Source organism: Eretmochelys imbricata, chromosome 27, assembly GCF_965152235.1.
Source record: "Eretmochelys imbricata isolate rEreImb1 chromosome 27, rEreImb1.hap1, whole genome shotgun sequence".
Taxonomy (NCBI): domain Eukaryota; kingdom Metazoa; phylum Chordata; order Testudines; family Cheloniidae; genus Eretmochelys; species Eretmochelys imbricata.
In genome coordinates, this window is record NC_135598.1 from 12,660,831 (window position 1) to 12,686,511 (window position 25,681).

Below are 25,681 nucleotides of genomic sequence, written 5' to 3' on the forward strand. Positions count from 1 at the left end.
ACATGAAAAGAACTGTACAAATGTAAGTCTGTCATCTTACCTTCCAGCCGTCCATACACAAATAAAGTCATTACATTATGGTATCGACCTCCAGAATTGCTGCTAGGCGAGGAGCGTTACACACCAGCCATAGACGTGTGGAGCTGTGGGTAAGTGCCTCGTTTTATTCGGTAGCATTTTGTTTGAGCTGTGAGAATCCGAAAGAGTCCAAATGTGGTTCTAAAGGTTCTGACAGAACAGCCTTGTGTAATGTGTTGTATCTGTTGGTCGTGCAATAGTAACCGTACAAGCAGGTTCCACTTGATCTCGTCTCTGCAACATTTGAGAAGTTCCGAAAATGTACTGGTGATGTAACCCTTGTGTCTTTTCCAGAACTATCATTAATTAAACTTTTAACACAAGGGTTCGTCTAAATGGAAACTTGGGGATGGTCTGCTAAAAATTCATAGCTGTATCTTTCCCTGTAAAGGGCTTAATTCCTGGTTATAATGACTTTCTTTTTTTGACATATGTAAGACCACTACCGTTACTATACGTAGCCCACCTACTAAAGTAATGCCTCTTTCTTTTCACTTCCTTCATCCCTGGTATAGTTTCAGCCATGCTTAGTTAGCAAACTTTGGGTAAATTCCAAATCCAATGCAGTTAATATTCTGCACAAAGGACCTTTGTAGAATTTGTATATTCTCTGTCGTTGACTTCTGCGTCAAATTAGCTCAGTTTACAAGTCCGAAGATTTTATTTTATTTTTTTCTAAACTGGCAAAATCTCCATGGGCTCAAAGAGATCTAGGTGGAATTTCATTCTTCTGCTACACCGGGTAAACAAAGGTGCTGCAGTCAAAACCTAGATGACAGGTTTGGTGATTATTAGACCCTGTCCAAGGATTTAGCATGGTTACAGAACATGGATAAGTCAATTCTGTGCTACAAACTGTGACCATGCCATGTCTGTGAATCCCTGACTGAGCTGTAGTGGGGACAGGAGTAGAGAAAAGGCCTCTTTAGCAGAGTTTTCTCTCTAGCTATAACAGTTGATGTTAACCCAGTGAAATTTGTATTAGCTTTGTAAATATTTTTATGAAAAAACTTGAGGCAGTGGCCTTATATAGCCACCAGAGCAATTTGATGCCTGTGAATTTAGCAAGATTTTTAAAGAATCTCAGAACTTGAGTTTCAAGAATGCAGGATCCACAGGTGGGGCCAGATTTTCCAAAGGGCTCAGCACCCAGCAGCTTTCTTTGTGATGCTTTCGGATGAATTTTCAGCTGAGCTCAGCACACGACAGGCCGAGCTCTGTTTTGTAAATCTGCTTGCTTATGTTGGCCTTTTAGTGGGAACTCAGCTCTCTTGACAATTTGGCCCCAATCTGAGAGTGCCGATCCCTTCTGAAAACTGTGACTATGAAATCAAGTTGTTGTTCAGTGTCCAACAGAGAAAGAGTTGTTAGCCCAGGTGCCCACATCAGAACACTGCTATATTTGGCACTAATTGGTACTCCTGTCGGAAGGCTCACCACAGAGGCCAGGAATTGAATGGATAATGGAGACTGAACTCTTCCCTCCTCTATTTTTTTCCTAGCTGGAGGTATAATAGACTCAATTTATCTTTTTCAAGGCAGGTGAAATACTGCTGGCAATTTCTTATAGACTAGCCTAGCTAAGCCTTCATGATCCTGTTTACATTTCCCTTTGCCTGAGAAGAGTTAATATGTCGCAGGTGTGACATCTTAACAGGGCCACTGGCAAGTGTTGCTCCCTAAATGCATGTGATGGCTGACTCTTCGCACGCAGGTTAGTTGGTCAGCTCCAAGTTTTGAGCTCGGATGCAAATGAACCCTCAGGCAAAGCTGCTTATAGCCAGAAATGCAACCCTAGTCAAATGATCGTCCCCAGTGTCTGCTGTCATGACCTGTTGGTTTTCCTCTTCCAGTTGTATCCTCGGGGAACTGTTTACAAAGAAGCCTATTTTTCAAGCCAATCTGGAACTGGCTCAGCTTGAATTAATCAGGTAAAGCATTGTACACGCATGTCTATGAGAAGTAGTACTGGGGAACCTGCTCATGCACTTAGTCTTAGGTGTCACAGCCGTTCTCGAACCCTAATCAGTTTGCAAAGTGAGACCAGCAATGACCGTAACTCCAGATACAAGTAGCTAGGCCTCTAGGTGTTTGTGCTTGCAAACCAGGTTGATGCCTGGCTATTCATATTTACACCAATAATGAAGTGAGGGTGTAAGTATTTGAGTGTAAAAATCACTCCTGCAAAAATAGAGATCAGCACCGAAAACTCTTGTCTGTCAAATGGTTTTAAAACCAAGGTAAGCCTCTGTCTTTCTGATACTGCTTTTACCTGAGCTTTTGTCTAATCCTCCTCAGTGTGTCCTCAGACCGGGGCTGTCTGTATGCTAAGCTGATTCAGAGAGGAAATTGTTTCACTTGGGCAGCTCTTCTTCTTCTCCTGCTGTCTGTGCTGCGCATGCTGACTGTGTTCTTGTTCCCCGGTTCTCTTGTAGCCGGCTCTGCGGGAGCCCCTGCCCAGCTGTGTGGCCAGACGTCATCAAGCTGCCCTACTTCAACACTATGAAACCGAAGAAGCAATACCGAAGGCGCCTACGGGAGGAGTTCTCTTTGTGAGTTTGATAAGAGAGGAGATGAGTGACTGTGTTTGTGGCTTTGTGACCTTCTGTAACTGCTTGCTAGTGATGGCACTGTAACGTCCACTGGCTGCCTTCTACTTTAGGGGGCACGGCAGGTGGTGGTGGTATGAAGGGACGGTTCTCCCATTTCACTGTGCCCTCCTGGGGTACTCTTTCCTGTCCCAGGAAAGCTGGAGGTGGCCTATCAACACCTCTTTGAATTTCTACCCCATGATTGTTGCTCAAGAATGAGCTGCCTTCTAACCCCACCCACAGCTCTTTGCAGCGCTCACTTTAAATCCACTGGCTAGGAAACTTTCAGGACAGCATCAGCCTGTCAAGACTCCCTTCATGAGAACCAGGCCCAAGGGACCAGCTATCCCAGAAAGCTGCAATTGTCTGCCTCCAAGGGCAGTGGTGTGCATGGTCTCTGGAAGACCTTAATCATGTGATTTGCCTTGTGGCTTCAAATAGGAATTTAAAGTCACTAATGGCTAAAGTGACACTGAAAATATTATGAATCCAGTGTCTGTTTTTTGTGCCACAGATACTTTGGAGTGTGTTCCTTGCTTGAGCCGGTACGACTCCAATATTAATTTGGACTGAGTGGGTCTTCCCCATGTCTCAAGGGGAGTGGTCAAGCCATTTTCTGAGCATGTGGCACAGTTTCTACCCGCCCTCTCCTTTTAGAACAGTCTCTTAATTCTGACCTGGTCCCCATAATCTTCACCCAGTGTTCCTTCGGCTGCTCTTGATCTGCTGGACCACATGCTGACGCTGGACCCCAGCAAACGTTGCACGGCAGAACAGGCCTTGCAGAGCGATTTTCTTAAGGATGTGGACCTCGGCAAGATGGCTCCTCCAGAGTACGTATTGATGGGCATCACCCACTGCAGTTTGCCAAAAGTAGTGGCCTGAGCTAGGATTCCTAGGCTCTTTGCTCTGCTCTGCCCCAGCCGTGTGGCTGTGGGCAAGTCACTTTACCTTAGGGTCTCTTTTGCCTCCCCCCTCTGTAAAATGGGGATACCACTTATCTCTCACAGGGGCTGAAGTTCACTTTAGTAATGCTTGTAAAGTGCTCTGAGATCCTCTGATGGAAGATGATATAGAACGGTAAAGTATCATTAAAAACCCCCAACCTCTTTGCCAAGGAGGATTGGCTGGGCCTTTTGAGTTCGTTAATACTGCTTATTAATTGGCTAGAAGGCTTGCTGTTGAGTAGCATCACACAGGTCCACCCACAGAGCACACTGATTGTGAAACCCTGTTCCTTTGTGTCTCCTGCATGCAGGGATGACTGGCTTTGAAATACCTGTGACCCCTTTAGAGCTGCCAAGGGCAGCCCCGTCATGAGACCATCACTTTGTCTCGCAATTTAGCATGTCACATGAATGGCCAGGCCCTGATGGGTTTGGGTTTAGAAATCTGCTGGAGCAGCTGGCTGTTCCCAAGCAAAACCCAAAACTGTAAACATACTTGGATTGTTTGAAAGGCCTCAGCGAGGCACTGAACTCTCTTAATGCTCCAAATGAGGAATCCAGACATATGCAAGGCAGTGAAATGGGAGTCTGGGTTTTTCCTGGGCCTGTGAACTAGATTGAGGTTTTCGATTTTTGTTTTTTTTAAGGCCAAAAGGGACTGTTACCCGCACAAAATTATCTATCACTTGCACACTATAGAGAACCCACCTCCTACCTAGTTCCTAGGGCTCGAGGCATAACCCGGTTAATGTAGGCACCACCACCCTTTCCCAGTTCCTAGGGCTCCAGGCAAAAGGCACCTAACTTTACCCTCCGTGGGCTCTGGGCTCAGAGCAAACACTCATTCCTTGTGGACTCAGGGCTTAATCTTTTGTGAGTTTACAGGATCTTTTACCAGTGAAAGAGCCTTACACAGTAATATCCTACTTACCCTCTGTTTATTAACAATCACCAAAACAGAATGCACACGCTACACGTACAATGCTCATCACTCCCAGTAAGACAGATTGACTTTGCCTGATGGCTAGACAGGATCAGGTCATCTGGAGGACTCCAGCTTCTGCACGGTGTGGTTGGCAGAGTGTTGAGCTCTGATCCTGGGGCTGTGTCCTGGAGTTGGTTCCCAAAGAACTTTCTTTTGGACCCCAGTTTATATAGTGAAACTTGAGTCCTGCTTAGCTGTGCCTTAACCAATCATTTTACTAAAATTTTACTAACCAAACCTAACATACTGTAACAAAATTCTCTAACCTAATCATCCCGCCACCTTAATTAATTTACACCTAGTAAAATTAATTATGTAACAGACAGAAACAATCAGTGAACAAGACAGAGATCATACAGACAAACAATAGAGAAGTGGGGACCATAATGACAAAACAATAAAGAAATGAGGATTTCACAACTATTGATAAGCGATTTCTTGACCGACAGGATGCTGTCAAACTAAGTTTTCTTTAACCATCTTAAAATCTGTTTATCTGGTTATAGTAGGTGCCATTAGGACAGGATTCCTTCCTAACAGCCTGAGATGACATTGTTTTAATGTAATTGAGATGGAATGTGAGGATGACTTCCTGCTTCTAAGCTAATGGCTGCTGCTCTTAATATGGCTGCAGACAAAGACCTTAGGTCTTATAATATGGCTACAGGAAAAGACCTTATCCTTACAGGACCATTAGATCAGCGGTTCTCAAACTGTGGGTCATGAACCCCTTTTTAATGGGGTTACCAGGGCTGGCGTTAGACTTGCTGGGCCCAGGGCCAAAGCCCGAACCCCACCACACGGGGCCAAAGTCTGACCCCCTACTGCCCAGGGTTGAAGTGGAAGCCCCACCGCCCAGGCTTTGGCTTTGGCTTTGATGCGCGCCCTCCCGCCCATTTGGGGCAATGGGGCTTGGGTGGATGTAGGCTTCAGTCCCCCTTCCTGGGGTCATGTAGTAATTTTTATTGTCAGAAGGGGATCACAGTACAATAAAGTTTGAGAACCCCTATATTAGATCATCTAATCTGAGTCTTCTGTCTGTCCCAGGCCATAGAATTTCACCCAGTTACCCTTTTATTGAGTCCTAACTAGGAGCTACATGCCTCAAAGCTAATCTAGCCCTGACTTAATTAAGATCCCTGTACAGTTTAAGCGGTGTGAGCACAGTCTTCTTCATCACTGTAGGACACAAACCCCTCCTTGTTTGGTAATGTTGCTGCCATCAGAACAATGTCTCAGTGATCCCTTTGTGTTACTGAGAACTTCCCCAGCCCATGCAAGGTTTAACTCAGGACTTCTCATCGCTTTTCCTATGTTTCTTCTCTCATCAAGTTTTGTCCTCTTCCAGCCTCCCTCACTGGCAGGATTGCCATGAGCTGTGGAGCAAGAAACGCCGACGACAGCGGCAAAGTGGGATAACAGTGGAGGAGCCTCCGTCGTCTAAAGTTTCTCGGAAAGAAACTACCTCTGTAACGAGCACAGACGCTGTGAAGAACAGCAGCAGCCCGGCACACCCACAGCCTGTCCAGCTCAAGATAGAGCCTGGTGCTGGAGATGCAATAGGTCAGTTTGATGTTGTCACAACAGTTTCCTGTGTCTATTCCACTGGGAACTTTGTCAGTTGCAAATGTTTCCAGCCGGTCTCTGAAGGCTCCTGGTGGAATTTATAATCAGCTGGAGTATACATTACATAGAGAGGAAATGAGCGCCTAGTACATACAATTATACACCCTCTGCTCCTTTGCATGTATTCCTATATGACAACAAACATGAAAGAGAATCTTGTGAGTCACTTAAGACCAGCAAAGTATCTGAGAATATACTGAAGGAAACGATCGTGCACTGGCAGGCGCATGGCCTGGATGACCTAAGAATTCTATTCTGTAACTGTTTTTGACCTAATTGTGTGTTGCATTATAATGACTAACTTTCAGAGTAGGAGGAGCTGGGAATATCTTGTAGGCAAAGTCCAAATTCTCTGCTGGGATCAATGGATTTTTGCCCATTAATCATTGTAGTAAATATTATGCCTGGTAGTAAACATTTGCAGGATCAGGACCTTACACTATCTATTCATGCTGGTGTCTAAATATTAAGTAAACGCAAGGGAGCCATATTGACTCCTGGAAATAGACATATGCAATGTTTTCTAAACAAATCTGTTGTCTGTATTATGGAAGCACCAAGGAACCTCAGTCAGGTCAGGACCCCGTTGTTCTAGGTGCTGTACAGACAAAGAACAAAGAAGACAGTCCGTGCCCCAGTGAGATTGTGCGTTGGGATGCAGCCTGCGGCTGAAAGAAGACGAATGGGGTTGGGTGAATGAGGGAACAATAAAACATGCCGAGTGACGTGGAAAATCAGAAATCCCAGCGTGCTATTTGCCTGACAAGTAACGGAAGCTTGTTTTCAAGCTTCTGACGGTTTTGCAAAAAAGAACAAAGTATAAAATAAAATACCCCGGCTAATTTCTTACCGGTTATCTGACAGTGTACTCACAGCTTGGTGATTCAGCAACAAATGGCGCTTTTCTCTGAGTCGGCTGCTGAGTCAGATGCTGTGCTCCAGCTTGGTGCAAAGGGAGGCTGTGCCCTTGGTGGTGTTATATTTCAGATGAGACTTTGACACGTGCTTAACAGGGCCCAGTCCCACATGCTCTCTGACCAGATTCCAGCGTGAGAAATTACATTTTTCCCAGTACAATTTCCCCTCCCATTTTGATTGGATGCCTACGCTGCTGCACTTTCTGCCCCAAATTGTCATGTGTGCTGTTAAACAGCTGCTGCATTCCAACCCAGAAGGACCTGCTTTTCAGGGCTGAAGGAAGCACTTCTGGTCTGCAAAGCACTCTGGGGAATTCTGGTTGGAAAGTGCTAGGTGAATGTAAAATATTAACCACACAAAGGGGGATAAAAATCAGCCAAAACAGCCAAACGCTAAGTGCCCAAACCGAGATCGTCAGGAGGTACTTGAGCAAACTTTAACATGGAATTCCTTTCCTAAAACTCCCTCCTTGCTTTTGAAAGGTTGGGGGGTGGGTTTTCTGCTCTGCTTTTCCAAAGGAATGGTTCTGCACTTATGTGCTATGCCTCTCCTGAGCCGCTTTCTGTGACACTTCTTGTATTCTCTGCAGGCCTTGGAGACATCACGCAGCAGCTGAATCAAAGCGAACTGGCTGTTTTACTGAACTTGCTGCAGAGCCAGACGGATCTCAGTGTCCCACAGATGGCCCAGCTGTTAAATGTACATTCTAACCCAGAGATGCAGCAGCAGCTGGAAGCTCTCAACCAGTCCATCAGTGCTCTGACAGAAGTCACAACTCAGCAGCAGGACTCTCAGAAAGTGGCCCTGGAGGAAGCCATAGAAGAAGAGCCAACCACAGAGGTCCAGCCGCCAGAGGAGCAGACAACCCCAGAAGCGGCTAGCACTCAGGGAGATATGCAGAACATGCTGGCTGTTCTTCTGAGTCAGCTGATGAAGACCCAGGAACCTGCTGTAAACCTGGAGGAAAGCAACGGGGAAAAGAGCAGTGAGCAACGTGGGCCAAGGAAAACTCCTACCACGCATCAGGAGGAAAGCACAGGTAAATAATCGTGACTGTTGCTTGTGGACCTTGGGTGCCATTCACCCTTCTGAGGAATCTTAAGCATTCCATAAAAGTGCATCTAGTTTATAACTGTGACCATGGGGAGCCAGGCCTCTTGTGCATTGTAAAGAGGGTGATTTACAAAGGGATGAAAAGAAGCATGGTGCCAGGCTTACACCAGCTTTGGTAGTGTGTCAGACTGCAGGACTCTCTGTGGGAGGTGACTGGCCACTCACTCAAGTCGCTTTATCTGAGACTGGGTGCAGAAGAATCTCATAAATAGGCTTGAGCAGCTAGGGCAGATGGTTAAAACTTCCTGAGTAGCCAAGCACACCACAGATATTTCAAAAATTGGTCAGGCCACCTCACTTCTCCAGAGCACTTAAAATCCTTCAACAGGGTGGGGAATGGGCAGTGAAGTCTGAAAAGATTCCTCTTGTAAAAGACAAACCCGATGAGTTCTTTTTTGGTATGATCCAATGCCCAGTGGCTGATTAACATTGGCCAGTGATACTGTGCTAATAAATTCATGTTGCATTTATACACATGCAGGCAGGTTTTGCACGGGGTATCAGAGCCGCACAGTGACTAATTCCTCTTAACATCGTAGTGGTCTTTCTCACACATGCAAAAATATATATAGAAAAGACTGAAGTGTGTTGGGGATGGGATTGGCAGGGAATGCAGCAGCAGTTCTGTAAGGAAAAAGCTGGCACACCTGGCTTCGCTACGCCTGGTTTTAGACCGTTCTAATGGTCTCTCATTTTCATGAGTCCTAAAATTCAACAGACTTGAACAAAATTGAGCTGAGTGCTCATTCCTAAGATAGTGAGAGAGAGAGAGGTTTGTTTCTAAAAGATTTCGCTTGTGCCAGTGGAATCTTGGATTTCCTTTCCAGAGGTGAGTTTAAATGTGCATTCATATTTTCCATTAGTGCCAACAGAGCAACACAGGATGATAGGAGCAGCAGATTATAGAAGCTTCTGCTGCATATGAATTACAACTTATTTCTCCGGAGAACCGCTTTCAACCTTATTCACAGCTCCTCTCTGCAATACAGTTGAAGACCTTGCTTTTCAGTAATAGCAATCACTCCATCCAAATGCACACACCCATCAGAATTTAGTCATGATCATACTTTTGCCCCAGTACTGAAATATAATTATTGTAGAACAGGTTCAAGTACAGTGCAATATCTTGTATTATTATTAACTATTTGAAAAATGGGCACTAGCCCAAAAGAGTCTTGCTTGTCCTCTGGATTCTAACACAACCTAGTTTTAAAGAGCAATTAATAGAAAAGTAAACTTAAAAATATTACAGGGAAGTGTGTGCTTTATGTTCTGACCAAATCTGATCTGCTTTAAGTCAAAAGATGATTTTCTTAATTACCATCGTTGCAAATTCCACCAAGGCTCTGGCTCTCAGGCTATGTCCTTGCTGCATCTTATAACATCATCGGTAATAACAAGAATCATTATCCATTCAGCTGATCGTGTTGTTGACAATGAGCTCACGTTGAATCACATTCTTACGGCTGCACTGGCTCTGCAAGCCTAACAAGAGCCAGGACTGTTTTTTTCAGTAAAGCCAGCACACTGCCACAAAGACACCTAGGGAAGCAGATATGTCCAATAGGAAATTGCCTTCTTTCTGTTTTTTTTTTTTTAAATACATAGTCACTTTTCTGTCTGTGACTGCACTTTAACTGGGAATGGGATGGAACCCTTCACTGTTGTGATGTAAGAAAGCAGAACGCTTTGTTCTTACCACTGACTCTGTAGCAGGAGTAAATAGGCATCAGTGACAGAGTTGTGACCATGACAATGTGCAGAAAATATTTTGGTCTCATAAGGGGAGATCCTTTTGAAACAAACATCCTCATTCGTTCAAATCTGGGCAAAACAGAGCACAAAAGAAACTGATTGTCCTTTTGTAACTGGCAATCTGTAAATCATGTGAAAACATTTTTATACTTCTAAGTGTTTTATATATATTTTTTTAAGACTGTCCTTGTGCAAATTTATTTCTTAAGCTGCTATAAAACAAACCAAGTAAAAAATATAATTCTTGTCACAAGCTTCCTAAGTAGTGAAGAAGGGAAATTACGTTTACTCTAAGGCTCGGATCTTGGTCAAAACTTGATCTTGATTTTTACACGGTGGGTCCATGTTTCATCAGTAAAATTGCATACAGTTAGCCCCGAGATACAGCTGCCAGTAAGTGTATTAATAGAGCATTGACGCCTTATGTCCTTTTGCAGCAGCAAGAGGTAGCGCTTTCAAGGCGCACACTCTGTCATGTGATTCGCATCTGTCTTTCTCTCCCTCGCTGCGTTAGTCTTTGATCTAGAAGTAGGAATTGTATTCACAGGTACCCGTGTGTTAGGGCAGCAGTGTTTGATGAACCAAGAATGTGGGGAGGTGGGGGAGTAAGAGCAGGGGAAAATGTTAATGAACTGTACACTTGTCTTTCAAGGATTACCAGCTTTAAAAACTCCGCCTCTTTCTCTGTCCATCCCAGAAAGCAGGCTGTCTCCAGTGGTGGGCTGTTTGTTTTCTGTAAATGTATTGATATCTGCTAACATGTGATTTAAGATGTTGTTTAAAAGAAGTAACCCTTCCACAGCATGTCCTCCTCGCATTCTCCCACCAGAGAAGAGACCCCCTGAGCCCCCTGGACCACCACCGCCTCCACCTCCTCTGTCTGAAGGAGATCTCTCCAGTGCAGCACAGGAGTTGAACCCAGCTGTGACGGCTGCTCTGCTGCAGCTTTTTTCTCAGCAAGAGGCGGAGCCGCTAAGCCACTCGACGCAGGATCACCAAGCCTTGAGATCTGCGGATTACGTCAGATCACAGTCGTCCAGGACTTACGGCACTGAGGAGTCGGAGGGGGGATTCAGTGCTGACGAGCGGAATGCTGGCCAAACTTTAACAGAACCCTCTGCCCAGACTCTGGGGAAAAGCAGGACCTTTTTGGGCTCTGTGAGCCACCATGGGGAGGCAAGCAATTACCAGGGCACAGGATCTGTCCAGTTTCCAGGGGACCAGGACCTCCGTTTCACCAGAGTCCCCATAGCGTTACATTCGGTTATTGGGCAGTCCTTTGTAAAAGCTGAGGGGAGCAACAACACACTGGCACACCCAGAGGCCAAAATTCAAAACTACAGCGAGCTGGGGCCAGGGACTGCTGGCTCCAGCGGGACAGGAACAGGTCACAACTGGGGCATTTATGGGAAGGCCTATCGTGGGCCTAGTAGAGTGCCTCCAAGAGGGGGAAGGGGCAGAGGGGTTCCTTATTAAGAGACTTGAGTTTTGTGATTATCTCCTTCCCTCCCTTGCCTCTCAACCTTTAGTGAAATGAATTATTATTATTATTATTAATTTTTTTTTTTTTTTTTTTTTTTTTTTTGCCAGAGCGAGGTATTGTCTACATTTCGGCTACTGCAAAGCTCTATGTTGTATTCCTTGCTCGCTAGGCCGCTAGCCGGTGCCCTCCAAAATACTGTAAGAATCCTAACTGGGCATTTTGCTAGCCAAACTTCTCACCTGGTTAGTTGGTTTCTGCCTTAGTCTGCAGATGGTGGGGAATCGTTTGAAAAAGGAGAAAAAAATGGAAAAAGGAAATAAAAATGTTTTACTTGCCTGGCACTCGGGCTTCTCAGAAAGAGAACCATCTTGGTGTTCAGGTAGGACTCGGAGAGGGTCCGTTTCCCAAGGCAATTTTTTGTCCCCAGTCTTTTTATTTAAAGTATTCATGGAATGGTGCCTAGATCACCTATACTGGATTTGGAGAACCAGGATATGGCACTGGTTTGTATTACAAATTTTTATTTAGCGTCCCTTCTTTCCACTAGATTGCTGGACACCCCCTCACCCTCTTTCTTTTCAGGTCAGATCGTCTCTCAAAGTTTTACACTTGGGAGATCACAAGCTCAGTCTCGCTCCCTCCCAGATCCTAGATGGTGTGTTTTGATGGCAGCCTTAGTGCACTGGCTTTTGAAAGGGCTCTTTGGGTTTTTTTTTAATTATTATTATTATTCCTCCATACATTTGCAGTGGAAATGGTCTTTTTAGAAACTCAAGAGCCTAACAGAACTCCTGACTTTAAAACAACAGCAAGAAAAAAACCTTTGTAATACTTAAAATCTAAAACATTTTAAGATTTAAAGCAGAAATTTTCTGGCAGGGAAACTTTGCCAGCTGGGAGTGTCTTTTGTAAATGTCAATCATGCTCTCAGGGCTGGTGGTGTGTGTGTCTGCTGTTTTAAACCAGGCTGACAGCGTTTGAGTATTTCGAGGGTTAATGTATCATTTCTATATACATATATATTTTTGGTGTGGTCAAGAAAGTATTTACAATGGATTTTCTTCTCCTGCAGAACATTGCAATGTTGTCCACTTCAATAAGGCTTCAAAACAAAAAACAAAAACAAATTAATAAAACAAGAATACACATTTTTGGGATTTTTCTTCCAAGTGGGCTTTTCTGAAGGAAAACGTACATCTATTCTTTTAATTTTTAAAATGACAGTGTTGATGTGTAAAATGGATCAGAAACTTTCTGGCCGTGAGACCTTCTGATCATAGCAAAAGGATTTATTTTCTTGTTTTTTTTTTAAATAAAAGCCACGCCCTACCCCCAGCAGGTGGTGCATCGTGACCTGCAGGGCAAAAATCTGCCTTATTAACACAGACAAGTGACTGTAGGGAAAAGCTTTCCAGAGGCAGGTGGAAGAAGGAGAGAGAATATATATTATCCTGTAATATATACGAGTCCATTTGTATGACTAAAATAGCAAATCCTTATATTGTCAATTCAGCAAAGACTAGTAACACACTTTGCAAAATTCCAAGTGTAAATTTGTGGATTTTTTTTCAATTGCCAGTTAATGCCTAATGTGCAAAAATAGTACTGTAAAAATGCAGAGTGCACTAAATAAAACAGAATAACCTCTCCAGACATTTTATTTAAATATATATATATTTTTTTTTCTTTTCAACATGCAGCTGTCAGACATTCTGGCACATTTTTAGTTGTCCTGCTCTTCCTCCCAAGCCTGTTTGAATTTTGGAAGGAGAATTGTGTTACAGTCCTGAGTCTGTGCAGGAAGCAGATGCATCCTTTTCTTTCTTTAATTTTTTATTTCCTTTCCACTTTTGTTACCAGTTTTCATCCATGGATTTGTCCGCCTCCCCAAAACTAGTGTTCTTTAGGGGAAAACAAAAATCTACTTGAATTCTTCTGATGTGGCCCCATCTATGTGCTATTCGCTTTCTAACAGAACTGAATTCCAGGAGTTCTAGTCAAGAACCTCAGTCTTGTGAGCTGCTCCATGAGACCAGGCCTGTATTGACTTTAGTTGAGCTCCTCAGTCTGTCTGGGTGGAGCAACTCTCAAGATGCGAGGGCACTATCTGTCTTGGCTTTTGTAGTAAAACTTGGCTCTGAAAAGAAGCAATGCTGTGAACCCTGACTTGTCCTGCCAGCTTCCCCATAAGCGTGAATAAAGAGAACAGCCGCTCATGCTGTTTCTATACACGTATTTGTGTCACAAACCATCAAATGCTATTACATTGATTTTGTTCCTTTGATTGCATCATTCAATAATAAATTATGCAGGATGCCCTAAAACCATGCTGGGGATCCCAAAGGCAGTGGTAATGTGAAAGTGGATTTTCATTCCCCTTTCAAGTCTGAATCTAAAAACAAGACAAAATCTGAATTTTTTGTTTGTTTGATTTTAAGTTTAAACACCCTCCCGCCCCCCATATGCACCTGATATTCAACCTGATCCAGCACCCATCTATTTCAGTGAGCGTTGGGTCATGCCTTTGAATACCAGGGGAACTTGGCGGGAGGGGAAATGGTATTTGCTATTCATCTGTTATCCCTTTAAACATGCTGAGCAAAGTTGGACAGAATTAAATCTCTCCTAGTTAGAATGAGAGTGGGGGGGAAAGTCACTGAGCTCCATCCAAAATGCGTTTTCTTAAGTGCACCATGAAGACATTAATTCCATTGCACAGGTGACTCCAGAACTGATGAGAGAAAGTGGCTCAATTTCTGATGAAGGGAGCTGTAGATGGAAGGAGCACAAACCTCTACTTTGTATTTGTGATCCTGGGGAAGGAGGGTGGTGGAAGCGTTTGTTTACTCCCTTTCGTTAGCCATATCTGAATTTATCCTGAGGGACTCTGTACGTAGAAGACTAAAGGATTTTACAAAGAAAAAACAAACTGTATGTGATTATAAGCTGGTGGTACAGGTTACAGGGAACTCATTAGATGATTATTCACCCCTCCTTTTTTTTTTTTTCTTAATGTTAGATCATCTTTGGGTTTAACACCAATGTCTAAAAGCTGTAGCCACTGTGTTCCCCAGCAGAGAAGTGTCTGATACCAACACCTTCTTGTACCTCTCCTGAGTTTTGTTTTGAGACTGAGCGCGCCTTTTTTTGGTTGTACCTTTGTCTCTGTACAGATATTTTGTAATATATTAATTTTTTTTTTCAGTTTATAAAAATGGAAAGTGGAGATTGGAAAATTAAATATTTCCTGTTACTGTATTATCTTTTGCTCCATTGCATTGAGTTATTACGCTCCTCATTGTAGTCTTTAAAGCACATATGGTAACTTTTGCCTTTAAAGGATTCTCTTTTCCCACTTCTCCATTCCCAACTGTAGCTTGATGCTGAATGGCCAGATATACCGGTAAGTGGGTCTTACCTTAATGCTGGTTGGTGTGGGTGAATAGGATTTGCCATAATGCACCAACACATAGTCCCAGCCTCTTAGATGCATTGTTGAAATACCATTGTCCATTCATAAGGCCCAGGTTGTGGAGAGAATCCTTTTCAATTGAGTCAATACCAGAGCCCCAGGAGTCTGTCTCCATCCTTCCCTGAATCTCCTTGTCTGTCGCTCAGAACTGTGGCTTTGAAGTGTGTAAGTTACCTGTGCTCTTCTAATGCTTACTCTGGTTAGGTCTGTGGAGGACAGGCTCTGGACACTGGGGCGTTTCGTTTATTTGGGCAACACTTAAATCTTAGGTTTGTACAGGTGAAGGGAAAAATAAGGGGAGGACAAATTTGGGAAAACACAGTGAATGGAAGGAGGGGAAGCAGTGGTGAAATAGAAGCCAAGCCAGGTCTGAGTTGGAGGAGGAAAGACCATTAGGTGTATTGAGAGAAAATTATTATAATGCCACTGGGTGTGTATCGTGCACACCCAACTAGTGAACATGCCAAACCAGAACAGACTTCCTGGGCCAAGAGGTTTATGAACAAAGGGAACAGTCCATTCCAAAATAGCTGCAGGAGAGCAGACAGGTGTGCAGTCTGGGTTACCGGCATGTATTCCAGAACAGGTCTGCCTCCTGAAGCATCTGAGGGGAAGGGGATGGGATTTGTTGCATGTTGCTGGGAAAAACCTTTCCCAAGGTTTAAAAAAAAAGGGGGGGGGGCATGAAGACACAGTGAAGGAGCAAACCCAAGAAGCTGACAGAAGCCAGGTTGGGTCTGACTAGGCAGGAGGTGATACGTAAAGAGGAGCTGAGGCCAGTGCAAGAATTTCAGAAGGTGGGGAGACATGGTTGGGCCATGAAGAAAGGATGGTGGCATCAGCAAGCTGGAGGGAGAAGGAGAGAACCAGAGCATGGGCTAATTCGGTGTGGGGATCATGGTCTGGAGACCTAGATGAGAAAGCAGCAACAAGAATTGGAAAGGGCCTAAAAAGGGAGAACGAGGAAGGAGAGATGAAGGTGGGCGAGCTGGCTGGTGGTAGGGCTGAGAGGAGAACAGGGAGCAGAGGGTGGAAGGAAACGCAGGGATCTAAAATTAGAGCCTGGCAAAGAGCTGCTGGGACTCAGTAACAAGTGAAAGGGGTGGGAGTTACTGCAACAAGGGGAGAAAGGGGATGGAGGGAGAGGAGGCAAACCTGGCTCCTATCCCTCCCCTCCTGTGGGTGTGGCCTGAGCAACCCTCTCACCTTCCTGGGAGTGCCAGACTCTGTGTGTGTCTACACTGCATGTGTTCTTAACTCAGGTTAAAATAGCAGGGAGGACATAGCAACTCAGCTTTTAACGTGGGTTAGCAGATAAGCTGCTGTATAGGCTTTAACTTGAGCTGCTAACCTGAGTGACGAGCCACGTTGTGTCCTCACTGCTATTGTAACCTGAGTTAAGAACACACTTTTTGCATTGAAGATGCAGCCTTCGTCAGATTTCCCAAAGATCTCAGCTGCCATCACAGCCTTTCACTAAAGGGCTGATTTGCCTGAGATCAGCACAGTGCCAGTCTCTTAGGGTTGAGCGTGGCCCTTGCCTAGTAGGGAGACTTGTACCATTTGTTCCTAGTGTGTGCGTGGGGGTGCCGTCCTTACTGCTATCCACCTGTCCCATCCCCTCTTATGTACAAAATTGCCCTTTCCACGTGGCATGCTTCGGAAGGCAACTTTTGCTCTGCACCCAACACCAGAACTGTGAGCCAAAGCATGCTGGGTATTGACTCATGCAAATCAAGCCATAGCATAGCTCTCTCCTACCCTGCTCCAAGCAGCTGCTAAAACCAGAGGATTCCATTAGCTCTCTGCGATTTGTGTGCTCCACCCCTATGGAGAGCCACGGCACAGCCGTACAAGCCTGGCCTCTAAAGCTGGGGAAAGCCACCAGACGCATGTCAGAATTGTAACATTTGGCTCATTCCTCCAGGGTGAATTAAACTCGTCCTTCCCGAGTGACCTTTGTCCTTGATGGGTGTGTCTAGCCTGAGACTCTCTTGACTGGGACAGGTGATTTCCCTGTTAGACCGTACTGTAGGGCCAAATCCTGCCCTGGCAGAGGTGGGGTAGAATCCAAGAAGGGAAACTGGGTTGCTGTGTGCTCAGATCAGACTGGAACTGGACCCAGGCAATCCAGGTGCTTAGATGGTCCTCACCGCACCGATGCCTGAGCGCCTTCCTGAGCTAGAGGTCTGCTCACCCATCCTGCTAGATGGGCATCTCTCAGGCATTCTCTGTCCTGCTGGCAGGGTGCCAGCAGTGATGGATCATCAGGGCATTTCCATCAGGAGCATGCAGATCATCTAGTCCTCGCTGGACTTTAGAGTCCCTAATCCTAGATCTGGCCTGTTCTCTCCTGGCAGAGGCCTGGGTTGGTGTCCCCCCTGCCTCTGACGCTATTAAAAGAGATCAGTTTGTAGTGGGTGGGTGCCGGGGAAAGAGGCAGCACCAGGGATTCATGCTCTGCTGTGCGCTTGGAAGCAGTGGCAAAACTTAGGGATCTGCCCCTGTTGTGGTGACTTATTAGCAGGGCAGCTGGCCTGCTGCGTTGACTCCTCTGCCCTTCTGAGCCATCCCCAGGGCCACACGGGGGCCTAGTCTGCAGGGTGTTGGCCAATCATGGCAGTGGGGAGACTTTACACATTAAAAAGCGGCCCTTTGCCCATCATGGAGGGGAGGCCCCTCCTCACCACGTGGGCTGGTCTTCCACCACTGTGGCCCTTAGGAGATCCCTCCCTTGGGTTTAGGCCGCGCCGTTGGAGTTGCGTGCAAGCAATTCCAGTTCGGTTTGCAGAAGAGCATAGGGAATGGAAGGATTAGTTCTGCCTGAGCTCCTGCGTTTAGTCACTGCATTTTCAGAGCAGGGCAGGCAGAGCAGGTTCTCCTCGGAAACCAGATTAAATATAAAGCTTTGAGGGGGGAGGTTTAGAAACAAAAGCATCTTATTTAACACCTCCGCTCCCAAGAGAAGCCTCAGCATCACAGCATGGCTTGGTGTGTCCCCACTGCAGGCTGTGGGAAAGCGTGTAGGCAGAGATGGGTCCAGCAGGGCGAGTTAAGGACTCCAGGACAAAACTTAGCCTACAGGCCAAGCAAGAGAGAATCCAAACTAAGATGATGTGATACCAGTTTGCTACCCAGGCTCCCCTCCCTTGGGCCTGTCTCCTGCATTTGCAGAGGGGCAGATGAGATGATCTCAGTGGGTCTCATCTACCTATTGTGATGCTAGCTCCCGTCTTCTAGAGAAAGGGGGAGTTGGTAGAGCCCCGTAAAAGGATTACTGTCATGTGTTGTGAATCTAATTGTTACAGCAGCTGCCATGACCATGAATGAGCCCAGGGGAAGGGAAGAGGTGATGAACTAGATCAAACTGGATTTAGCACATTTTTATCTTCAAATCGAAGTGACAATCCACAGCCATGAATACATTGAATGGTTTTGCCCAGAACCCTATGGCAATTGCCATGTTATCTTTGGCTGGATGCCCTTGCCAGCATAGGCGCAGAGAGCAGTGGGTGAAGAGTTAACTCTAGCTGTTTCCCGTGCCCCCACACCTGCTCAGATATAAACAGAGGGAGTAATAAAGCAGGAGCCCTCGTTAAGGATAATCGGGATTTAAGTGCTTCCACCAGGGAGCCTTAAAAATCGAGCTTACTGGGATGCAATGTAGAGGTTAGCCGGCAGATTGGTCAGCCTAGACCCTTAGAGACTGATGTGTCTCATTGCCTGATTGAGGACTCCTTTGCTTCCCTGTTTCTGCAAAACTCTTGGTAGCTGTAAAAACCAGCTGAATTATAAGTCTATGTGAGGGAAGTTCTATCTGAAAGACATTTATTGTTGGACAGCCTTGGCAGGTTCCCAGCAGCATGCATTCGCTTAGCACAAATTGCTTGTTACCTGGCCATGGGACACCACGGAAAGGATCTGCATTGCCATCCATCACCCGCGATGTGACTGCCTCAGACTTGATTGATGTCCCCACTGAATGAGTCTGGCAGAGAGCTGCTAAGTATGAAGAATTAAATGGCGTTTTGATACCATGTTTTAAAGGTTGGGATCAGGAAGATGCAGTTGGGCATCTTCAGTTCAGCCCTGCTTTGTTTGCTGTTGGACGTTGAAAAGGTTTTTGGATGTAGCTGAAACCCTAATCCTACCTGTGGCCCAGCTATTCTGCCTTGCACATCAAGACTAAAATTACCAACACAAGGCTTGAGGCTGTACTCCTTACTCAAGCAGAATTCTCACTGATTTTCAGTGGAAAACTTGTGTGAGGAAAGATGGTGGGATCCATGGCTGAGAATCGGGTGCTTCATAGCTGATGATGGTCCTGATGGGTGAAGTAGAGAGATCCAAGGCTGATTTTTCCCAGTATCACATTAGTTTGAGGCTCTGATGTTTGTAGCTACAGAGGAAGATGGCTTGGTCAGTGGAATGGGGCAGGGAACCAGAAGGTTTGAAATGCCTGTTAACACCCTGATTGCGGGTTCCAGTCCAGACAAGGTCCACTCCGGCCAGAAAGAGTTCTGTGCGGTTTGTTTTGTCTGGGTCTTTCAGATAATTCATGGAGAGGCTTTATCTGTTCCACATGGTGGGACATCAAAGATTATGGCACTTCTTGGGAGAGTAAGATTGAGACACATCCTAGATCATAATTTCTGTGGAGCATTTATGGGAAAGAGGGGGTTGATGATTCCATCAAAAGGGAAGCTCTAAGGTAGATGAAATTTGAGCACTGAGCTACTTTGTCCTGTTGAGTTGTTCTCTTCCCCCCGCCCTCCCCATGATGTTTTGCATTTACCAACAAACTGAGCTTTCTTCATTGTGTGTTTTGTACTCATGTAAACTGCTGGATTGAGAGCTCCTGGTTGCAGAACCGGCAGCCGCAGTGCAAGCTGTCCCGCCATTGTACCTACTGCTGACCTGGCTGTGCTCTAAGGTTATGGGAGTTGTTTCCTGGGCTCCCTCAATCCTAGCCTACTTTGCCAATGAAAAGGCCCAGAGCTGCTGGTTTGTCCTGATTGGGGCATTGTGGACTTTCTTTAAATCCTGAGCTCAGTGGAGCAGGAATGGCCCCCTCTTTGGGAAGTGCTTGGCGCGTTGTGGACACTGCTGCAAATGCATACAGTTGGAGAAGCCGGTTTCACAAGGGGGTTGGGCCCTAAACCGCAGCAAATTGGGAATTAATCCTCATTTACCTGTGTCCGTTCTGCACTAGTGCCCTGGGGGGAAGGCTCAGGAACCCTTTACCAATACCCCCAGGAGAAAGTACTCTGTATTTGGGGTCTAAGTGGTGTTCACCTCAAGACTGCTCCCCCACTTAAGAACTTACAGTAGATTTGAACAATTTAAAGGTGACTTGGGAATGATTATGTTTAAAGGGCCCGCACACTTGTTTGTTGCTTTATGATGTGTGAGGAAGACTGTAGGCCGTGGCTTGTTTGTTAACCCCAGTCAGAAGTAACACTACTCCCTAGCACATTTATTGCTTCTGAAATACAACCCTGGTCCCCTTAGTCCCAGCCTAGTGCCTTATCCACTGCCTTAGGACTGTCAAATCATATCATCGTCCCTTTTGCTGGAGGACTTCCGGGATGACTCATGTTTCAGGAGTCGTCTTAGCCCTTACCAGCGGGGGTGAGGAGTCCTTACCAAAGAGATTTCCTCCCACGAGTTTGGACTAAGCGAGTGTTCACCAAAACTGAGCCGTTAGCCAACCAACAATCAGCCCACTGTTCTGACAATCCTGGCCTAATGGAATACGTTTGAAATGCTTTTTAAGGTACTTTATTTGGCCACTTCTATTGCCCTTCCATCCCACGCAGCAGCGGTCCCGCTTCCCACAGGTTGTCTCATGTTGGGGAAAAATCAGATCTGTAACTCTCAACTGGAAATAGCAATGATAGAACTTGTAGTATAGCCAAGGCTCAGATGGATTTCCTACCATCTCATCTAATCCAACTAAATCCCCTGACTGCTCTTTCTGCTGACTCTTCCTGCTGTTGATTGCACTGGGGAGAACTGGAGTCTGATTTTCTGCCTTGTATAGCTAATACTCTGTTCATTCACCCCTATACAGATGCCTTCCTCAGCACTTAGCCTAGTGAGGAACCCCAAATGTGGGTCACAGTCTGAAATGGGGAATGTGAGACCCATGGTTTGTCCCTTGTCAAATACTTCTGCTCTCATTCAAACAGGCTTCACCAGGACTTCAAGGGATGCAATTAACTCGTGAGGTAGTCCATCTAAAAGGTGTCAGGGGAAGCAGCAGTTGCTGTATTTGCCCCAAGTCTCCCTGCCAATTATGGTTTTACAATCACATTTTCCTAGCTGGTTTAAATAGTCTTTTTTTCCATCACTTCTGTGAAAGACCCATGCAAACACCTTGGGAAACTGACTGGCCTCAAAGCACTGTCAAGTGTGCAAAATAAACAAACTGGAAAAGTAAATGTCATTTTTCCTGGCTCTTTGTTACAAGAATCTTGGAAGGGAGGAGGAGAATTACAAGTAGCAATAGTTTCTTTTTAAAAAAATATCCAGACAGATGTATGGCTGACTGTTCCTTTATCTTGAGAATGCAGGTTCATAACTGGGGCTGCTTTTGCAGTTTTTATATGGGACCAATGGACTGCTGGGCCCAAATTTGACATAATGGCACTAAAAGACCGTGGAAGGTAAAATCTGGGGCCTTTGTAACAAAAAGAAGCAAAACCCCCTGGAAAGTAAGACCCATCACTGAAGACTTATCCCATTACCTCTCTAGTTTGCAGTCAAGGGTGTTTTCTGCTTCTTGCTGGTGCAATATGTTCTAATGCACAAGTTCTGGATGTCTTGAACATCTCATTTATTTACATTACGGTAACACCTAGAGATCCCAGTTGCACTGGGTGCTGTACAGACAGCAGAGAGATATATTACCTGCCCCATAGAGCTTACAGTCAAACTGGTTAGAGTCCTGCTTATTTTATTGGCCCCAAAAATTTAAAAGTCCCATGTTTCCTACCCTTTCTGCTTTTTCCTAAGGGCCGATCCAACGGCAAACCCTTCTGCTGTGTCGTAGATGCCCTAGTTTGATTTAGTCTCATCCCGTTCCCCAAGCAATAAAGCGTCTCCGACTTCTTATTAATTAGATTGGGTTTAAGGAGCGGGAAGGAGGTTAAATCTTCAATCCTTTGGGTCGCCCCTCTGAAGGATCCCATTAGCAGATTCCTATGAACAATGGTAATTGTCTTCATGTTCAGTTCTTCCCCTTTAAAAACTCTCCCTCCTCGCCTTAAGCAGATCTGAGCAAGGCCTGCGGGAGCCTTTAGCGGCCCATTACAGCTGTGAGGACTTTGTGATTTGCTGCAAGCCAAAAGGCTCTTCTCTCTGTCTCCTGCAGTGATGTAGGCCTTGGCAACCCCGGGCTTCATTCCCATCAGTCTCGTCACGCTGCCAGTATCGATCGTGCACAGCGCTGCTTCGTGTATCTCCCCAGTGCGGTGTCAAAGTGGCTTTTAAAGCTGGCTGCTTGCGTAGTGGCTGTGGGACTGTGCTGTTAATGCCAGAGTGAAAACCCCAACACTGAACTTAACTCCCTCTCTTCCCACCACTATGTCCACTGCTCCACTTTCTCCCGTGGGCCTATTAGTACCTTTCCCCTCCCAGCTGAGATCCCCATATCCTCCTGCCCCTTCTTCCCAAATCCATTGTCCATTGGCAGTAGAGATACCAAAGCTGCGTTGAATGTTTATCATGGACATCTTAGAATTCCCATACCAGATCAACTCAATGGCCCCTCTAGTCCAGTGTCTTGTGCACCATACCAGAAGGTGCAAGAAATTTTGCAGTAGGCGGTTATGGATTAATCTGCTGGTTGGAGAGATTTCTTCCTAATTTCAGACACTTAGAGATTGGCTCTGCCCTAATACAGGAACATTCCAAAACTCTTGGTTACTTTTAAAATCTTTGCTCTGGCTGCTCTTGTTCTCCATAAAGATGGCTGATCCCTTCTGGAATTCTGCTAAACTCTTGGCTGCAATGACATCATGGGGCAATGAGTTCCACAGGCTAGCTATGCCCTTGCTGCTCCCAAGATGAGGCAGAATGAGCATACAGATCCCTCCCTTTTGGTCTGACTAGAATGGTGCAAACCCAGCTGGAATCTGGTTATTGTACATGTTGGCAAACTCCTATTTTTCCTCCTTGTCTAGTTAAGATCATGTTTCCATTTGGTTAAAACAGTATGGTGCAATACTGCTGGTTTAAGATCCAAAGCAGAGGGTAATGGCATTAAATGCTTTAGCTCTGCTCCAAGAAAAGCCTCTTGCCTACGTTTTGGTAACAGAACTGCCCTGCTTCTGGCTAGATCATTTCTATTCTATCTGATGATTGCACTCTGTGTTCTTGGCACTGTGTGTACAAAGAAGGAGCTAATGGTCCCTTCTACTCTGAATCAGATCTAATACGTAAGTTGAAGGTCCAAAATTCAAGTGGTTCAGCCACAGGTGATTATTTGCCGACTAATGGCGTGTGTCTGTGTGTGCACGTGGTCCTCATATTTTCATGAATCAAATTCAGAAATCCCATCTTTTATGTATTTTTAAGACTTTTTGCTACAGATCAGGTTCAGGGCAGTGCAGTGAAACCTTAGATTCCTGGACATGAAATCAAGAAGCAACTGTTCTGATCCTCCATCCTGCATTCCAGCATCATGCAGGCCATAGATTAGTAACCAATGGCACCTTTCAGGGTGCGTCTACTGCAGGTGCCCTGCTTCTCAGAGACTGGATGATGATCCATTTCTTTATAGCAAAAAGGTCTGGCCCATCTTGATTAGCCCATGTTGCAGGGTGGGACATTGGTAGTGGAACTGAGCCCCTGGGCCAAGCCATGGTGACCACTGGCCCAGGACAGCTCTCTGGTTAGAAGACAACTTAAGGTTCAATACGTTTATAGCCTGTTTGCTGAAAAAGGCCATTCCTGGCTCTGTCCTCACTGGTCCCTGCCATTCTCAGTAATTACAGCTGTCTGATCACTGCTTTCTTTTGCATACTCTGTGATCCCAATCTTGCAGTCCGTGGCATAGTCTTTAATAGCGCTGGTTGAATTTTCTTTTTTCCCCTCATGAAAAATGGTAACTTTTTTTTTGTTTAGCAAGAATTTGGAAACCAAAAAACTTCAGTTGACACTCTACATATTTTGATTTGGATCTGGTTTTGTGGTGCCTCATGGGAGTTGTAGTTCAAATGCCCCATGCTCCCATTCTCCTCTAAAGGCCAGGTTGCCTGATTGGATTACATCTCCCATGATCTCTCTTCTTGGAGAGGCAGAAGCCATGTGTCTTGGAAATCCCTGGCCATGGTGCATTATGAGAGATGTCCACTTGGGAACCCTGCCCGAGATAGGAGAATGGAGACCTTTCGGCAACTGCACTGTAACTCCCATGAGGCCCAGTAGCAGCATATCCAAATTGAAACACCCCAATTTGGGGGAATATGAAAAATGGAGATGTTACTGCAGAAAGTGGGTACTTGTTAATTGCTGCCATCCCATCCTTTCCAGCCAAGGGACAGGACGTCCCCAGGTTACTGTGAATCAGGTGGGATCACTGAGGCAAGATTCAGCTTATCTAGTTGCCTGAATGTGTGCTGGCAAGGAGAGGCAAGATCCACTACAGAAGGTTATGTTTGATGGGTTTGCTCAAAGTATTATTGCTCCCAGGGTACTCTGAGGTGCTGTTATAGCCGGTTAGCTGGGCATTTTAGTAGCCAAATTAGAGACCTGCGAAGGATTTGTTTTTAACTGGGTTTGTGCCCTTTATTTTGCTTAATGATGTAAACTTGACAGCTTGAAACTGTAAAAATAAATAAAAAATTTTTAACCTTAAAACTATTAGAAATGTCACCTCTGGTGTCCTGACTTCATTGGAGAACTCATTAGAGGGTCCCTGAGGAGGTTTTGTTAACTTTAATTGAATAATGGGCGTTCTTTAGCAAAGGCTTCTTTTCTCCAAAATGTTAACAGGCCGTTTGTATTTGTCAATCGCTATTGACGCAAACCATCCCACCCACCCAATAGTCTGACTGCGAATGTCTTCCCCTGTCAATGGCTCAGCTTTCACTGGCTTGGTTCTCATGATGTCGTCATGGCGCTAAGTCTTCAGTCCTGAGAGAGGCACCCGGTTCAGACAAGCCTTGAATTTCTACTGTAAAAAAAAAAACAAAACAACAAGGCAGGAAGAAAACCCTTAACAATAAAAATATAAAGAACCCTTCAATGCTTCTCTTCCTATCCTAAAGAGGGGGAAAAAGGAGGCCCCCGGCTTAAATTCCATCCCACCTCCTCTTCAGGTCACCTCTACAGTACTTGGTAACATTTTCAAAAGCACCTCAGTGTCCTTTTTGAAGAGACTGAGGCTTTCAATGAGACTTAAGCGCCAATGGGACTTAGGCTCCTAAATTTGATCCCATTGTCTACACTGTGATTCTACCCCAGGTACAATAGAGTTAAAAGCTGTAGTGTGGACAACACATCACCACTGTCTTGACACCAGGCTGCAAAGTCTTGGACGGAGGAGGAATTCTACCCCAAAAACCACCATGTGGGTGTGGCATGTTTCTTTTACCGTGTCTGGGTGGGGGGAAATGGGTGGGCCACATGCTAACCCCATGTTGTAAGCCTGGTAGATCCCTAGGTTAGAACATGGGTTTCTAACATGATTATATCCACACTGGCAAG

At 45.3% G+C, this 25,681-nt stretch overlaps 1 protein-coding gene across 4 annotated transcripts in view; it reads left to right on the top strand.

The window, feature by feature from the left end:
• The window catches only part of CDK12 (cyclin dependent kinase 12), a 70,904-nt gene that overhangs the window by 22,264 nt on the left and 22,959 nt on the right, over positions 1 to 25,681 (top strand). The window contains exons 8-14 of one of the 4 annotated variants that reach the window (XM_077806180.1): positions 48 to 149; positions 1,932 to 2,009; positions 2,514 to 2,630; positions 3,371 to 3,502; positions 5,950 to 6,164; positions 7,735 to 8,184; positions 10,816 to 14,754. In XM_077806180.1, coding sequence (XP_077662306.1) covers positions 48 to 149; positions 1,932 to 2,009; positions 2,514 to 2,630; positions 3,371 to 3,502; positions 5,950 to 6,164; positions 7,735 to 8,184; positions 10,816 to 11,489 — 1,768 coding nt within the window. In that variant the 3' untranslated portion in view covers positions 11,490 to 14,754. Of the gene's footprint in view, positions 1 to 47; positions 150 to 1,931; positions 2,010 to 2,513; positions 2,631 to 3,370; positions 3,503 to 5,949; positions 6,165 to 7,734; positions 8,185 to 9,121; positions 9,295 to 10,815; positions 14,755 to 25,681 lie in introns of those variants that run through there. The other 3 variants (XM_077806182.1, XM_077806183.1, XR_013344616.1) reach the window with 3 other exon arrangements.